The following is an 18607-nucleotide window of genomic DNA, read 5'->3' as shown; positions in this document are numbered from 1 at the left end:
GTAGTAGAATTTAAAAGTCTCCACTTAGTTATACAAGAGGATGGAGACGCTTCCAACTTAAATTACGACCATCAAGTTACTACCTGTAACTGTAGGACAGGTATTTTATATTTCTACTTATATTGGATGTCTCTGCAGGGGAGGGGGAGATATCCACCTCCGCTATGGAAAACAGTTGATTTGGCTGATGTAGGATTTAGTCCAATTAATGCTCATTCAATTGTTTCTACTCCTCCAAAATGACAAATGAAGGTGTACAAGCTTGTAACATGAAAAGTTTAAAAAAAGTTCTTTTGATGGCAATTTCAATGACTGAATGCGTGTAAACAAATAGTAGGTAGTTATAGTCAGGACTATGTTTCCAAAGAAAGCATTTTTTGACTTGCCTATATCTTTGGCGCTAGTCGACAATTCTTCATGACATTTTCCCAAAAAAGAATCTTGTTCAACAAGGAAAGTTTCGAGGTGATCCGCCAAGCGGGGGCTGAGGAAAAAGGGGAGGTCAAAAAAAGTGTATTTCCCAAGTTAATTCGCATAGGAACTTTGAACACGACTACAGCCCAACCCGCTGAATGGAATTACACCAAATTTGACGGAAAGCTAGCTTTTGGTCCGCAGATTTTGCTTTTTGTTATAAATGGTAGTGTAAATGCGTTCAGCAGTTGTTCAGAAATTTAAGGGAAAAAATATAGATATCTGTGGCCACGACGACTCCGCGAACAATAACGAGGTTGTGCAGGGAAATGCAGAGCTCTCATTGGCTGCCCACACTTGAACCAGGAAGTGTTAGCAGCAATCTTGGGACTCACAAAAAACATTTAAAAAAAGAAAATTGGGCAGGGTAGGAATACTCTGACTCCCAAGTCTTGGGGACTCCCTGGGGCTCTGCCAGGCCAAAAAAGCGTTTTTTCTTGAAAACATTGCTGCAAAATCACGATATTTGCAGAAAAAAACCCAAAGACTTACCTTTAAGCAACCCGCCTGGGTGCATACCATAAAAATAGGAGGGGGTGCATAGGGCACCTCTTCTATGGCTTATAAAAGCCATGGGGCTCCCACCTTCCCTGGGTACTGCTTTCGATGTATGTGGGTGGTGCCAACACAGCACCCCCCCATGGCGCCACCTCCCAGGGGCAAATGTCTATAAATAAATGCAGAGGGCGCGCTGACCCCCAACAACCCCGGTGACCGCCACCTCCCCGGGGCACTTAAAAATGTATACACGGGTGGGCCTGTTGACACCCTAGGGATCGCCACCTCCCGGGGCTAAACATATATAATGAATGCGAGGGCCTGCAGCCCACCCCACAGCCACAGGGACCACCACCTCCCCAGGCCAAAACATTTAGTGTGAATGCGGGGGGCACCATACGGCCTCACTAGCAGCCCCAGAGACTGCGACCTCCATGGGGCTAAATACTATAAAGGGGGGGGGGACAGCGCAGCTCCCCTCATGGAGCCATGGGTGGCCCTGGGGACTGCCACTCCCCAGGGCCGGCTCCTGCTCTGTCCCAGAGTGCCAACCCTCGGGAGGTAGCTGTTTGCTTTTGCTTGGTGGGAGCTAAACAAAAGCAAACATAACTCCACTTTCTGCAGGCGGAGGCTGTCAAACCTTGGCATCCTTGTCATCTTTATGAATGTACTCTATGAATAAATCATACAAGGGCGGTGTGCCCACATTAGCAATATGTTTTAGATCATCACTTCCAAGTTTGGAGCCAGGATGTCTTCTAAAGGTTAATAAAATCAATTGAGTGCAGTGAAGGTGCACCTGCATACAGCTCCTAACAGCACTCCGAGAGTTGTACATGAATCCCTAGGAGTTTGTAGGTTTGGGTCAACGGTTTTCAACTTGCAATATGTTGATTTGTTCTAATGGTTGCTCATATAAAGGGGTGCTGGGAGAGGCAGAACTAACTTTCTGGCTGCAGAGGGGTAAAACTCAGGCACTGGATCTCCCGAGGGTACTAAAACCTATACCTTCCATGAGTGTATACAATTACACTCATGGAAGCACACAAACAGCGAGATCTCAACATATGGACATGGAACGTGAATGGTTAGGGTAGCAAAATTAAGTGCACAATAGTTCTCCAGTGCCTGCGTCGGCATGCCCCAGAGCTATTGTTGATGCAGGAAGCACATATCTGTGTAACCGCTATAAGACCGTAGGCAGGTTTAGTATACTCTGCTGGCACATGCAAGCTACACAGCAGACTCAAGAGGAGCAGGCCTTCTAATCAAGAAACCAGTCCTGTTTATCCTTCACCGCACATGGCTTGACACCTTCTGTCCATTTGTGGCCCTGTCAGGACACTGGGAGGGTGTTACACTCAACATCTGCTCCTTATACATACCACCCAAACTCCATGCAATGACCCTTCTGGACATTAGTGCCCTTATCTTAGAGCTGCCACCTGGGATTCTTATACCGAGAGGTGACATAAATGCTGTAATTGAGCCTGGGACTGATAGAGCAAGGCTGCCCCACAGTATGAGCCAGGACCTTTACGGCCCTTTCTAGAAGCGATGAGACTGACTGATTTATGGCGTGTGCACAACCCTTAGCAACAACATTACACATACGTCTTGCCAAAGCACAGTGGTGTTATGTATGGTACGATGTGTACCTGTTGATGCTTTGGTAGTTCTTTATGTTTTGCATTTTATGCAATGGTGTGATGATATATGTCGTTTTACACTTGCACTACCAGGACAACGAGTACTATTTCAGGGGCCGCATATTATGCATCACAATGTTTTCTTTCATGATGTTTTGCAACATAACAGTCATACTTTTATTGCATGCATTGTGAGGATTTTGACAATTGCCCAGTTGGCAAAGTAACCACTGGTTTAAGTCGTCTTTGTCTATGGTTCATGCATAATATACTCTGTATTTTTATATAAGTGTGTGGAGTCTCCTTTGGTGGTTTTTTATTGTGTTGCTGCGTGAGTGTGTTGCACAAACATGTTACACATTGCCTCTGGGATAAGCCTGACTGCTCTTGCCCAGCTACCAAGGGGGTGAGTACGGTTATCTTTGGTGTGTAGCTTATTTGCCCTGACTAGAGTGACTAGAGTGGTGGGTTTTGCCTGGCGTAGGTGCCTACCCTAGCCAACCAGAAACCCAATTTCTAACAACTTATATATGTATTTCCGGGATACACAGCAAGTTCAATAGGTAAGAATACTATAGGGGCTGAACACACGGCCATTCACTGAGCAAAGATTCCAATGAATTAATGGGTCTCGTACTGTTTTCTCTTATATGTGGTTTCATAGTAAGAAAGTTAGTTCACATTTTGATTATATTTAGGGAAGAACTGTGATTTGTAACAGGATCTGACAGATTGTTTAGTGAGAGCAGGGATTCTATAATATGAGTTGTTGTTTTACTTTGTACATAGCCACTTTTGGAACCTTGTTCACGCAATGCACCACCTGCACTGTTGTCACCATTTAAAACTAATGTTGTGGTTATGCATCAACTTGATGATAAAAAAAAAATACAAATAACTAACTTCCTGGAAAGAAGGCCCATCTCCAGCATTCATTACGTTGATTAAATAATTGAATGCATTGAGGATACTGTTAATACGCTCACAACGGTCACCACATAAGAGTCCCACGTGTTTTAGTAATATATAGACCTATGTCATGGGAGGTGTTGGACCTGGCCCTTTTGGCAGGTTCACCCCGAAACTTTTTGCTTTTGCCTAGCCTGTTTCTGGAACCTGGTGTTGGTGATTTTAGGCCTTTGCGCACTTTTTCACTGTGGTACAGTGTAAAGTGCGTGAGCTCTCTGTGTATGTGTGGTGAGTGACCTGCCCTCCCATAGGAATGCATGGGGAATATGTGTGACCATGGTAGTTCCTGATGTGTTGGGAGTGCAGGGTCGAGTTTGGTATGTGCGAACTCGTGAGATCGAATGCTGCATAATGATGTATGCGGCATGAATGTGTCTAGTGTGGAAGTGCCACTTCTAGACATGGGTGTGCGTGTGTAGTGAGTCTGCTGGCACGTGATTGGCTGGAGCCTGGCTCCAGGAGTGTGCCTGGGCCTGCTTGTGAATTGGCTGTCTGGTTTGAGGGTGACAGGGGCTGGGGAGCCCCAGGAGATTGTCTGAGTCAGCCCTTGGTTGAATGACTGCATCTGCAACTAGAGTGGGGGGAGGAGATAGCACCTGGGAGTAAATAGGGCTGTGCCTGCCTGCCACAATGCTGGCTCCACCTCCTGCTGGGCGGCTGTCGCCTCTGCCCCCCACACTGAAAGGAGTTCCCTATAACCAGTTGTAGCTGGTTCTCACACTGCCTGGACCCTGCTAGACAAAGGATTTTATGGTATAAAAAGGGGCTGTGTCCCCTTACAAAGTGTTCTTGTTTTTGACATGAATCCTGCAGGGGCGTGCTGCTGCTTGGGCCCAGGGGAAGGCTTGCCTCCCTGGGCCCTGCCCAGCCCCTGGATTGATGGAGGACTCTGCCTTAGTCCTGGGACACCTTTTTGCCTTTCTTTGCAGCCCCCCAGGACCTGTTGTAGCTGGAAGCACTTGGTTTTACTTATAGCGCTGGGGAGTGCTGATTTGGCCCCTAAGTGCTTGGTAGCGCTTCATTTCTCCCCTAAAGCGCCTGGGAGCGTTTTTTCTGTCCTTCTAGCGCTTGGGAGCGCTGTTTTCCTATCCTAGCGCTGGGATCGCTGTAATTGCCTTTATAGCGCGTGGGAGCGCTTTGTTTGCTGGAGGCCGGTGCCCACCCGACATTTGCCCAGGATTGCGTGAGGAAACACGAGTGCCCACCTCGATCTAGTAATTTACAAGGAAAGCCGGTGCCCACCCGGCATTTGCTGCTTTGTCCACCGTCGGGCTGCCGCTCTGCCTGCGACGACCCGGAAGTGGTTGGGCTGCTGGCCAATCGTAGCGCGGCCCCGGGAGAGGCAGACAGAAGTCCCGCCCCCGCAGCCCGGAGAAGAGAGGAGCAGCGCGAAACCCGCAATGAGCCTCCGCCAGAGTAGCCCAGTAAGTGAGGAGGGCTAGGGGAGGCTCCGTGTGGCAGGGTGTCGCTGTCTTGAGCCCCTGAGAGGCTCACGCGGGCATTTCAGCAGAGCCGTGGGAGGCTCCAACGTCGGGCTGCACTTGTTCTCGAGCCCCCAGAGGGGGGGCTCCACCGACGGCCGGCCCCGAGAGGCTCCACCCCGCTCCATTGTTTAGAAGAGCCCACGAGAAGGCTCCGGGGGCCATTTTAGTTAGAGGGGGCGTCGGGGCACATTGCCGGTGCCCGCCCCCTCCTGCCTGCGAGGTATTTGTTTAGTGCCCCGAGAGGCTCGAAAGCGCCACAGTTGTTTGTAGAGCCCTGAGAGGGCTCCGGGGGCATAAGTGTGTTTCAGGTCCCCAGGAGGGGGACTCCCACGGCCTGGGGCATTCTTCGTTAGAGCCCAGAGAGGCTCACAGCCCCCATGGTTGTTTGCTCAAGCCTAGAGAGGCTCTTGAGGGCATTTTATATTTAGAGTCCAGAGGGACTCACCGCCCACATGATGTTTAGAGCCCAGTGAGGCTCTGGGGGTCACAAGTGTTTTGGCCCCCTTGTGTTCTTGAGCCCACGAGGCTCCAACGTTGGCATCATCAGTGTTTTTCAACTGCCCAGCACTTTGTGGGCAGTTGCCACGTTTAGGCTTGTGTTCTTGGCTGCCTGCGCAGCCTGCCTGACATTTGGACTACGGGCATTTGAGCCCTTGCAAGGCCAGTTGGCCTAGCGACTGCCACAGGGGGTGGCTTATGTAGTTTTGCGCAATTGTGTGGTTTTTCCTGCACCTCTGAATGTTTTTAGGCATCATGTGTTTCTGCGCTATTGAGTTGTGTTCTGGCACCTCTGAATGTTTTTAGGCATGATGTGTCTTCCTTGTTTTTACACCTCTGAATGTTTTTATGCATCATATGTTTTTCCCTTACACCTCTGAATGTGTTTTTATGCATCATGTGTTTTCCTTCCCTACACCGCTGAATGTTGTGATGCATCATGTGTAATGTGTTCTTGCTTATACCCCTAAATGTATTTTATTCTTAGGTGGTTGTTCTTTTCAGTACAGATGGTCCTAGTGAGGTCCTGGTTCCCTGCGTGACATTCTCCTAAGGTGGTTAGGGTTGCGTAGGTGGTACTTACCTATCACCAGTAGTTACTGGTTGTGTGCTATACTTACTAATTTGTGCTACAGTGATTTTATATCCTATATTCTAAGTGCTAGAAGTGCTATTTCTAAAAGTGTTGATTCTGACAGTGGCCCATGTGGCCCTGTCCTGTACATAATCCCTTGTGAATATTGCCCGTTGGCACAATGTACATGTGTGACTTCTATCTGATGTGTTTTGACAATACAAAAGTTATTTTTATATAACCTTGTGTGGAGATCCTTTTGTGGTGTGCCTAGGATGTTGTTGCTTTTGTGTGCGTGCGCAAATGCTTTACACAGTGCCTCTGGGATAAGCCTGTCTGCTCGTGCCAAGCTACCAAGGGGGTGAGCAGGGGTTATCTTGGCGTGTGACTCCCTTGCCCTGACTAGAATGGTGGTTTCTGACTGGCTTTGGCGTCAGCCTTAGCCTACCAGAAATAGCCAGTTCTAACATTGTTGGACAGCGGTGAGGATTAGGACTTGTGTTTGCGCAGTACCACAGCGACAGCTGGCTACATTACAAAACTCTGCATTTTTTTTAGATAGTCACATGTTTGCGATTATTGTTTATGATTTTGTTTTTCCTCAAGAGTGTCATTTTCAAATGGTGTTCCTGCGCTTTATGTTTAGTGGCAGATGAGAGAAAATGACAGGGCGGGACACCAGTAGAGGGGGAGGTTCCCATAGATAAGGAATCCCTTGCTGGGTCCAGTGCCCAATCCCTGTTCCTGTCCCTGTGTGGGTAGATGGAAGAGAGGGAGTGTGGAGGAGCAATGGCTTGCTCAGGAGGGTGGTTATCCCCTGAGTGTAGTGTTTGTGTCTGGATTCCCCGATATGGTAGGATCCAGTGGTGGCAGCTAAAATGTGACCAGTGCGTGAAGTCCCATTCCCAGTTCCCAGAGTATGGTGCCTGGTGCTCAGTAAGAGGGGTACAGGTAGAGAGTCAGGGGCAGTGAGGAACTGTCTCACCAGTCTGGAGGGGGAGTGTGTGGATGAGTGGTGTGTTGAACTGGAGGAGTTGGTGTGAGTTTTTTTTAAAGGAGCTTGCACGGGAGGTGTACCTCTGGTGGTGTGCAGGAGGTCCTGCAGAGGCACTGGACAAGAAGGTGGACGTCTGGTGGTGTGCTAGATGTCTTGCAGAGGCATTGGGAAGTGATTCTAAAAGTAGTGGCTTGTGTATCATATGATCCTGTGTAGGGGAAGAGGTTCAAGTGTAGCCCAGCTAGGTCCCAGTAGGATGGTAGGGGTGTAGGGGCTCACGTCCTTTCTCAGTGGAGGCGGAGTGAGTGTGGGACGGTGTGTCCCACGTTGGCCACAAACCGTGTCGCAGGGCCTGGAGGGTTCCCTAAGGCTGTACTTACAGGTCATTTGAGGAGGATCTTCCTGTGTCTAGAGGACGGGGAGTGTCTGTAACCAGAACTCCGGCGGTCATGGTGTTGGGCAGTACCGCTCCTAAGTGGAGGGTGCAGAAGTCCTGGTTCGCTGGGCATTTGACCGTCTAGAGTGCTTGACCATTTGTGGGGCCTCTGGAGGTCGTTCCCCGAGGAGGGGGAGGCCAGGTTCAGGTTCAGCCTGACCTGGAGGGAAGGGCCTCCGTAAACAGTGTCCTGACCGGTTTTTGCTTCCAGGGGTACCGCTCCAAGGTGGGAGGGTGCAGAACTCTGGAAGGGGGTGCAGAGGGACGGTGTCCTTACCTCTGACCCAGGTGCAACCTGAGAGTTTAGATCCTAGGTTGGGAGATTAGGAAACTTCCAGGTCAAGAAGGAATCTCTGCCAAAGTAGATCAGCTGAAGAGACTGAGGGGGCTGCCCTTGCTGTGTGATCTGGGGCTCACCTGCAGTTTGTTGATTCCACCGAGGTAGAGGAAAGGGGACTTTGCTGTGTGCTGTGTCCCCCCACCTGCTTGAAGAGGGACTGTGCTGTGTGCTTTGTACCTCCAAAGTGAAATAGTTTCGAGATCCCAGGTGGTAGACCAGTTGAAGGAGTGAGGTCCTGATCTGGTGTCAGAGTTGTGTTCTGGTGGGTGCTTCCCTGGGAGGGTGCGGAACCCCAGAAGTAGAGGTAGGGTGGGGCATTCTTGCCCGTGACCTCTGGTCAGCCTGAGGGTGTGGTCCCTAGGTTGAAGGATCAGTGGTAGTTGTCGCTACACTGAGAGGGAGAGTGGAGACTGGCTATTGTGTGCCATGGGTTACTGCCCCCCACTCTGTGAAGTGGTCAGGACCTGTGACATTTGGATGGCCTAGGGCCTGGTCCTGGCCGTGGATGACTAGAGAGTACCAGTGGGGTATCCTAGTTGTGCCAGAGAGCTCTTGTTGAGAGAAATCCATGTGGGTTCAGAGTGGCGCAAAACCGGAGGGTGTCCCTGCCGTGCGGGCCCGTGTCCGTGTTTTGTTGCCCAAAGCAGGGAAGCCCATCAGTGGAGTGATTGGTCTACCCTGCGTTTTGGCTGGAAGGGGGTTATGTTGGACCTGGCCCTTTTGGCAGGTTCACCCCGAAACTTTTTGCTTTTGCCTAGCATATTTCTGGAACCTGGTGATTTTAGGCCTTTACGCACTTTTTCACTGTGGTACAGTGTAAAGTGCGTGAGCTCTCTGTGTATGTGTGGTGAGTGACCTGCCCTCCCATAGGAATGCATGGGGAATATGTGTGACCATGGTAGTTCCTGATGTGTGGGGAGTGCAGGGTCGAGTTTGGTATGTGCGAACTCGTGAGATCGAATGCTGCGTAATGATGTATGCGGCATGAATGTGTCTAGTGTGGAAGTGCCACTTCTAGACATGGGTGTGCGTGTGTAGTGAGTCTGCTGGCACGTGATTGGCTGGAGTCTGGCTCCAGGAGTGTGCCTGGGCCTGCTTGTGGATTGACTGTCTATTTTGAGGGTGATAGGGGCTGGGGAGCCCCGGGAGGTTGTCTGAGTCAGCACTTGGTTGAATGACTGCATCTGCAACTAGAGTGGTGGGAGGAGATAGCACCTGGGAGTGAATAGGGCTGTGCCTGCCTGCCACAATGCTGGCTCCACCTCCTGCTGGGCGGCTGTCGCCTCTGCACCTCACACTGAAAGGAGTTCCCTATAACCAGTTGTAGCTGGTTCTCACACTGCCTGGACCCTGCTAGACAAAGGATTTTATGGTATAAAAAGGGGCTGTGTCCCCTTACAAGGTGTTCTTGTTTTTGACTTGAATCCTGCAGGGGCGTGCTGCTGCTTGGGCCCAGGGGAAGGCTTGCCTCCCTGGACCCTGCCCAGCGCCCGGATTGATGGAGGACTATGCCTTAGTCCTGGGACCCCTTTTTGCCTTTCTTTGCAGCCCCCCAGGACCTGTTGTAGCTGGAAGCGCTTGGTTTTACTTATAGCTCTGGGGAGTGCTGATTTGGCCCCTAAGCGCTTGGTAGCGCTTCATTTCTCCCCTAAAGCGCCTGGGAGCGCTTTTTATGTCCTGCTAGCGCTTGGGAGCACTGTTTTCCTATCCTAGAGCTGGGAACGCTGTAATTGCCTTTATAGCGCGTGGGAGCGCTTTGTTTGCTGGAGGCCGGTGCCCACCCGACATTTGCCCAGGATTGCGTGAGGAAACACGAGTGCCCACCTCGATCCAGTAATTTACAAGGAAAGCCGGTGCCCACCCGGCATTTGCTGCTTTGTCTACCGCCGGGCCGCCGCTCTGCCTGCGACGACACGGAAGTGGTTGGGCTGCCGGCCAATCGTAGCGCGGCCCCTGGAGAGACGGCCGGAAGTCCCACCCCTGCAGCCCGGAGAAGAGAGGAGCAGCGCAAAACCCGCAAGGAGCCCCCGCCAGAGTAGCCCGGTAAGTGAGGAGGGCTAGGGGAGGCTCCGTGTGGCAGGGTGCCGCTGTCTTGAGCCCCTGAGAGGCTCACGCGGGCATTTCAGCAGAGCCGTGGGAGGCTCCAACGTCGGGCTGCACTTGTTCTCGAGCCCCCAGAGGGGGGGCTCCACCAACGCCCGACCTGTTCCTTTTCAAGCCCCGAGAGGCTCCACCCCGCTCCATTGTTTAGAAGAGCCCACGAGAAGGCTCCGGGGGCCATTTTAGTTAGAGGGGCGTTGGGGCACATTGCCGGTGCCCGCCCCCTCCTGCCTGCGAGGTACTTGTTTAGAGCCCGAGAGGCTCGAAATCGCCACAGTTGTTTGTAGAGCCCTGAGAGGGCTCCGGGGGCATAAGTGTGTTTCGGGTCCCCAGGAGGGGGACTCCCACGGCCTGGGGCATTCTTCGTTAGAGCCCAGAGAGGCTCACAGCCCCCATGGTTGTTTGCTCAAGCCTAGAGAGGCTCTTGAGGGCATTTTATATTTAGAGTCTAGAGGGACTCACCGCCCACATGATGTTTAGAGCCCAGTGAGGCTCTGGGGGTCACAAGTGTTTTGGCCCGCTTGTGTTCTTAAGCCCACGAGGCTCCAACGTTGGCATCATCAGTGTTTTTCAACTGCCCAGCACTTTGTGGGCAGTTGCCACGTTTAGACTTGTGTTCTGGGCTGCCTGCGCAGCCTGCCTGACATTTGGACTACGGGCATTTAAGCCCTTGCAAGGCCAGTTGGCCTAGGGACTACCACAGGTGGTGGCTTATGTAGTTTTGCGCAATTGTGTGGTTTTTCCTGCACCTCTGAATGTTTTTAGGCATCATGTGTTTCTGCGCTATTGAGTTGTGTTCTGGCACCTCTGAATGTTTTTATGCATCATGTGTTTTCTTCCCTTACACCTCTGAATGCGTTTTTATGCATCATGTGTTTTCCTTCCCTACACCGCTGAATGTGGTGATGCATCATGTGTAATGTGTTCTTGCTTATACCCCTAAATGTATTTTATTCTTAGGTGGTTGTTCTTTCCAGTACAGGTGGTCCTGGTGAGGTCCTGGTTCCCTGCGTGACATTCTCCTAAGGTGGTTAGGGTTGCATAGGTGGTACTTACCTGTTACCAGTAGTTACTGGTGGTGTGCTATACTTGCTAATTTGTGCTACAGTGATTTTATATCCTATATTCTAAGTTCCAGAAGTGCTATTTCTAAAAGTGTTGATTCTGACAGTGGCCCATGTGGCCCTGTCCTTTACATAATCCCTTGTGAATATTGCCCGTGCCAGTTGGCACAATGTACATGTGTGACTTCTATCTGATGTGTTTTGACAATACAAAAGTTATTTTTACATAACCTTGTGTGGAGTTCCTTTTGTGGTGTGCCTAGGATGTTGTTGCTGTTGTGTGCGTGCGCAAATGCTTTACACATTGCCTCCGGGATAAGCCTGTCTGCTCGTGCCAAGCTACCAAGGGGGTGAGCAGGGGTTATCTTGGCGTGTGACTCCCTTGCCCTGACTAGAATGGTGGTTTCTGCCTGGCTTTGGCGTCAGCCTTAGCCTACCAGAAATAGCCAGTACTAACAGGAGGCATACTGGGTCGGGCTTTGTTTTGAGTTTTACGACTACTAGATGGCGATTAGCAAAAAGTTAAAATGATGATTGTGGGAAATGTTGCTTAATTGAAATGCTCCTTGTAATCTGGTTGTTTTTATGAGCAGGATAGATGGACGATCACAAGGCAGCAAAACACAGGACAATAAAATACATGAATCTAACAATTAGTGTAGTCACAGTGAGGATTGCATGTAGGACTGGGGTAACCACAGGAGCATGCTTTCCGCCGTACTATTTATTTATATTTTAGTGCTCTGTGACATTTTCTCAAATGTCGATTAGGCATAGCACATATATCAGCCTTGTCCTGCATTATCCTTTGTGAGTTTCAGCACCCTATGTGTAGTAGACTAGTATTATAGGTCTCGCTGCTCAGCCAGAGTAGAATGTTGGTTCGTGGTTAGAATGGAGAGTTGGAATGCCGGAGTGTGAGTGTGAGGATCAGTTGAGGACGGGCTGAGCAGCAAGTGGGCTGCTCCTGGAGGGGTTCCATCTTGATACTTATCTTCCGAATAATAAAACATTCTACAAATGATACACCTCGGCTACTTTCCATCATTTCATCATATTTCATCTGGCGACGATCTGGAAGAACCTGTCTGTGCTGTCTTAGCAGATGGAAACAGAAAACTGAAATTAACTAAGGTAAAGCATCTTTCTTGAAATAGTAACCTACGTAGTTAAGAACCTGACACCAAGGACCCCACCAGTGACCAACATCTGTCCCCCGCTGAAGTGTGTCAGGACTCGAGGCTTTTTATGCAACCTTTCTCTCCTACAGTTTGCCGGTTGCTGCCTTTAGATCTGTAAAGATACTGGACCTGCCCCTGCCAGTTCCTGGGTTATCGGTCGCTCTCTCATCAAACCAAGATCGGTATGAGAGAGAATCCATTAGACAAGGATATGCAATGCTCTAAGGAGTGTTCAACTGTCAAAGAGGACGGGCAGGCATGAAAACGATCTCCACGTTTTGTCAGCGTCCTGCTTTCCAACAAGCATTAGAAGAGATCGTCTAAATGTCAATTGGGAATTACTGTGTTTGTCAGCGTGAGCATCAAGCGCCATCTAGTGAGGCTGCCCAAGTACTTCACCTTGCTTTATACAAAAGTTTATTCGTCATTTTTTTCTTCATTTTCGTGACCTGTCCATGGTGAGGTGTTATTGCGGAGCCTCAGACTACAAGCTTGGTGACAACGTCTAATACAGGTCAGACTGTTTCAATTCATACTTGGTTGCTTTCAATATAAAAGATGGGCTCATTCTCAGCGCTGTGGGAATATTTAGCAGTTACTGGCGTAAATCATGCGACGTCACAAGAGTCTCTGCGTAATCCATCTCTGGAGTTTCACCGCTCCTATGACGTTGTGCGTGTTTGCAAGAGCACGCTCCTGCCGAGAGCCACCCAGACTAAGCGTCAAAAGACGTGATGCCATCTTGAATGAAGTTCCGTATCTTCTTGGTTTCATGATGTTTCATGGGTTTGTCTGCCACATCTTACAGTGCTTAAATGACGTTCTGCAACTCTGTTGTGAATTACGTGCTGCCATTTTGTAAATCTCGAGTGTCTCTATTTACTACACATCGCGGGAGCCGCTAGAAGTACCTGTGAAGAAGATTTGTCCTCAGATCTTCCATAACCCTTTACATGGAACTATTTCATTGACAAAGATCTTGGGTGAGAAGGTTCGCTCACCGGCGGTTATCCTGTTTCCTTTACTGTGTCATAGTTGTTAAAAAAAGAAAGAGAAAGGGGGGTCATTCTGCAAGTATTGTGTTGTCATTGTAACGGGGGTTTTTTAAAACAAGAAAATGAATTTGCCTGTGTTGCGCTTACAGCAACACCGAGATTTGTAGCTTCCTTTTTAAAAAAGAATGCATTCTGCTATGTTGCACTTACAGCAACACCAAGCTTTGAAGTTTTTTCATTCTTTCTTCACATACATTGTCACTTTTAACTGTTTAAGAATAATCATTTAATATGCTAGTGAAGATTTATGCTTGTATTTATCTAGGACTGTAATGTGTTTGAGAATTAGTATGTAATAGGAAGGGTACTATAGTCTTTATTTTAAGTCATGTGTTATACATTATATACACTGTATTCTATACTATCTTTAACTAATACTTTAATTGAGTGTTTTGCTTATGGAGAATGCATTTAAAGAGAGCTTTATATGTTATTGATTTGGCCAATCTAGATATTATCAATGCACTAAGCTTAGACTGTTATTTTCGGGGGTAGTTGTGTATTAGAGCTGATCTCACTTGTTTTTATGCTTCAGTGTGGGTGATGCGCACACCTTTTTACACTGATTTCTCCCAATACACTTTTGTGCCTAATGTAAGTATAGATTGTTTGCCTGCAGTGTGATTATTAATGTATACACTGGTTCATAACGTGTAATTTTCTTCTCTTAGCTAGTTAATCTGTCACAAGTTTCCTAATGGGAATTTTCATTAGTTTAGGTTTATGTATAAATAGCCTTCTAAATTCAGTCAGTAACAGAATTTTCATGGTACGCATTCATTGCCCGTGTCATTTCACTTATACTGTAAATGCCACATAAATTATTAATGTACGTTATTTAATTTAACTGCATGATTATTATTTTGTTTTATTTAGGTACACATTGTAATAACCTTCGTCTAAGTGGTCTTCCACTGGTTTGTGGATTTTCCACCTATTTTTGGCATTATTGTGTATCGCTCACAATGCTTCCATTTCATGTTTAGTTAGGGGGTTGCCATTTATTCTTGTGTACAGTGATATCCACTTTTGCGTGGATAGGTCACTTTGTGATATTCACTTGTACGTGCAGATATCACCTGCTGTATCTCGACTTTTTTCTTTAATTGACTGGATTTATTTATCCATTGTGTGTAGATTCTACGGCTTCTGTAATTATGTGACAGTGTGTGGTTTTATTCTTTTGGTTCTGGTACATGTTTCCACACCTTGCCTTGTCACGTTGAACTTATTTTATGGTTCAACAGGGTGCAGTTTTCACCCTTCTTAATATATATTTTTTTCTCTCTCAGTCTTTGTTATATGCTTATGAATTGCATACTATGTCTTTTGCTCTTAATCAATGTATTTTCTTTTACGAATTATTGCTTGTTTCTTTTCCTTCACATTCTGTGTTAGCCATGTTACACCTATGTTGATTCATATTGTTACTGTACTTACAGAATTCTTTTGTTCCTGTTTAAAAGGGGGAATGTGCTGTAGTGGACTAGTATTGCAGGTCTTGCTGCTCAGCCAGAGTAGAATGTTGATGCGTGGTTAGGATGGAGAGTTGGAATGCCGGAGTGTGAGTGTGAGGATCAGTTGAGGACGGGCTGAGCAGCAAGTGGGCTGCTTCTGGTGGGGTTTCCCCTTGATACTTATCTTCTGAATAATAAAGCATTCTACATATGATACACCTCGGCTACTTTCCATCATTTCATCATATTTCACTATGACAGTATTCAGCAAGACTTTATCTTAATATAAACATGAAAACAACATAAACTGTGACCTTTGGGTGTCTTAAGAGCGATGAAGGTGGATGAGTATTGGTATCTGGGTCCACCCACCCTCACCACTTTTGAGTCACCTAGAATTAACCTCACCTCAGCTTCTCGACATGAAAGGTATGCCTGCCAATGGTCTGAAGAGTGAATTTAGAAAAAGTATAGCAGAAAGCTGTACCTGCATTCTAGCTAGACTTTGTAATTGATGTCTCCTCTATTGTGGTTAATCGAACTTCTACTAGCTCTTTACGGCATCCTTGTTATATTCACCGTTGGGTAACAATATATTGTGATGAAATAACTGCAAATATTCAACTGTTAGCAATAGATGCCCCTTTACTTTTGTCTATACTTTTGTCATTACAACTGTCTGTCAGCATGGGGGATCCAGTTATTATGTTGACCAGGATTTATTATGTAAATGGAGTGACCTAAGACTTAAACTCCCTGGTAATATATTAGCAAAATTGTTTCCTTACGGTTTTTTATTTTGGCCATCTCCCAATACTTCATGTTAAAGGACCTTTGCTAAACCTGCTGGTGCATAAGATGGTATGGAGCTTCTGTAGTTGTAACACCACAACTCATTTCATATTCCACTGTGAAGTACTAGTTAAACTACAGCATCTGTTATTCCATTCCTTAAAAACTTGGGGCCAGATGTATCAATGCTTTTTGCATTCGCAAACAGGTATATTCGCAGAATCTGGCTGTCTGCGAACTCACATTTTTTTTTTCGATGCAGCAAACGTAATTTTGCAATTCAGTAACCTGTTACCGAATCGCAAAATGGGTGTGCGATTCGGTATTAGGAAGGGGTGTGTTTAGGGCGTCCCTTCCTAATACCGAATCGCATCGGTATGTATGAATGTTTTGTGACCGCAATTGCGGTCGCAAAACATTCGCACTTTATCACCTACTTCAAGTAGGTGGTAACCCATTCGCAAATGGGAAGGGGTCTCCAAGGGACCCCTTCCCCTTTGTGAATGTTTGTAAAACCATTTTTAAGAGCAGGCAGTGGGCCCACAGACCAGTTCCTGCTCTTAAACAATTTAAAGAAAACTTTTCATTTTTCGTTTTGTAAAGCATCTAATTTTCCTTTAAGGAAAATGGGCTGCTTTACAAAAAAAAAGATTGCTTTATTGAAAAGCAATCACGGACATGGTGTGGTGGTCTGCTGATTTCAGCAGGCCACCATCCCTGTGGATTTTGCGATTCCTAGGGGGTCGCAAATTGCGTCCTACCTCATTAATATTCATGAGGTAGGTCATTTGCGACCCCATAGGAATCACAAAAGGTGTACTATACACCTTCATGCATTGCATTTTGCGATTTCCTAATTGCAAATCCATGTGATTTGCAATTACGGAATCGCAAAATGCTATCTACATACATCTGGCCCTTGGTGCCTATTGACGACTGCACTAAGACTAATCTTTTCCTGCACTCAAATATTCTATACTGGTGTAAATCTATAAATAAAAAATCGACAGCATTTAGGAGTATGTGCTAAATCCGTGGTAATGTGTTCTTTTTACATGAGTAGGGTTTAATTTAGACTGCAAGCAAACTTTTACAATTATAAAAAATAAAAATAAATCACCTTCAAAGAGGATACTTGCAAGTGGGATCTTTCTGGAACTGGTGTTTTTGGGGCCATTTTTAAACAAAATCCATCAGTCAGGTCTTCGTGTGAATCTTTCACTTCTCGTTCCTTTAAGTTCAAGCAAGCTCCTTCCTTAGAAGACTTCGGTAGGCTTTGGCTGGAATGACTATCTGCTATATTAGCAAGGTCACACATTGTGTTGGGTGTGTCTTTCAAAGGCTCCTGTTTCTCGATGACTTGAGGCAAAGTGCCCTCTGTACTTGTGGTCAGGTATTTCAGATCTAACCCATCCCGTAAGCTATGAGCAACTTCACCATTTTCATTACTAACAGATTTTTCAAAGGAGTTACAATGATTGTTTTCTGGTTGGTACTTGCATGCAGTACTAGTGTTTGTGCCTTTGAATTTAGGTTCATAGTCAGTATCTGGAAACGTGTCTTCTTTTAGAAGATACAATGATGAAACATTACCTGTGACTTCAGGACCTACTTCATTTCTTTTGAGGTTACCTTGAGCTGCACAAGTGTGCAACGGTTCATGAATTGCATGGTCTTTAGGAGTTAAGTTCTTGCAAAGTGAGAATCCCTGCTTGTTATTTACAGGAGTGCAAGGTTTTCCAACCACTGCTCTTCTTGGTTTTACAATGGGACCACAACGTTTATCAGTGGCATATTTGTTTGTGTCTTCAACAGGTGATGGTGGTGGCCTTATGTTACCTTTTACTATGCTACTGAGTGAGCTGGGATCATCTTTTGGATAGTACTCACTACCTTCTACTATTCTGCTTTCTTGTTTGCATGCAGTGCTTGTTAGAATGCCCATGTGATTATCTTCTTGGTTAACTGGTTTATTCACGATCTGTTGTATTGTAGTCTTGACAGAGTCAGACAAGCTTTGATCATGGCCACCTTTGGGCCCCTTGAGGTTTTTAGAGCAAGACCAGGGTGCATCCGGACAGCCCACTAAAGGAATAATAGGTTTTGAAGAAGCTATGCCACTAGATTTGGACATTAAAAGTTTAGGGTGGCTTTTTATTTTGTTCACATCAGGCATTTTTCTCAGTTTCCTCTTTTTTAATAAATCCTCCTTTGCTAAGCTCTGTTCCAGTTCTTCGACCTCAATTCTCTCCCTCTGCAGTTCCGCCAAAAAAGATAGTCTATCCTTTGTTTGGTGAAGAAAAGATTTGTTGTCTTTCATTTTCCCTGTTTGTTCAAGCTCACGGAGTTGTTCAATTTTCAGATTTTCATCCCAAATTTTCATCTCAATGGCATAAAGCTCCTTAAGTTCAACAAACAACTTGCTGGAGTGTTGCGGTTTTGGAGCTACTCGGTTGACTTCAGAGAGCATGCATCCTGGCCCTACCGGTGCATGATCCTTATCCATAAATGAATCATTGAAATAATTCACACTTTCTGGCTGGATCCCATCAGACCATATTTCTTCAATTCCAATGACTCCAGCATTAGACAGTTCTTTTGGTGACATCGCCTAAAATAAAAAAGAGGGAATCTTTTAAATTTCCTTGACCACTTGTTGATTACACTCTCCCAAATACTCTCCAAAATGCCTATTTACAGCTTATTCTTTACAGGTACTTTCCAGTAGGTCATCTTACAGCATTCTGTAGTCTTAAGTCTTGATTATATGCACAATTTATGTTACATTACATTTGTCAACCAGAAAATCTCTCATCTGCATATGCAGAAACACAAAGAACCCTGTGCAATTCTGAAGCAAAAGTGGAGGGACTGCATGCAGCAGTCTCCAACCATTTTCTGTTCAACAGAATACTCCGCAAAATGCACTGACTGTAGTAAAAAAGGTAAATGCAGGGAAGGGTCCCTCCATCTGAATTGAACAGTTCAATAATTAAGAGAAAAGCTCTCCACCCGGCATATACTCATAGATTCAATATC

General features: G+C 46.5%; 1 protein-coding gene across 1 annotated transcript in view; it reads right to left on the bottom strand.

Annotated features, from left to right (window-relative positions):
• Nucleotides 1-17888, bottom strand: part of LOC144762470 (uncharacterized) — a 120943-nt gene extending 103055 nt beyond the window's left edge. Inside the window, exon 1 of the mRNA XM_078647683.1 lies at nucleotides 16689-17888. Within this exon, the coding sequence (XP_078503809.1) occupies nucleotides 16689-17888 (1200 nt within the window). The remainder of the gene's footprint in view (nucleotides 1-16688) is intronic.
• Between the last annotated feature and the right edge of the window lie 719 nt (nucleotides 17889-18607).

This window comes from Lissotriton helveticus, chromosome 6 (assembly GCF_964261635.1).
Source record: "Lissotriton helveticus chromosome 6, aLisHel1.1, whole genome shotgun sequence".
NCBI classification, from domain to species: domain Eukaryota; kingdom Metazoa; phylum Chordata; class Amphibia; order Caudata; family Salamandridae; genus Lissotriton; species Lissotriton helveticus.
The sequence above is the reverse complement of the archived record's forward strand: the minus strand, read 5'-3'. Positions and strand labels throughout refer to the sequence as shown.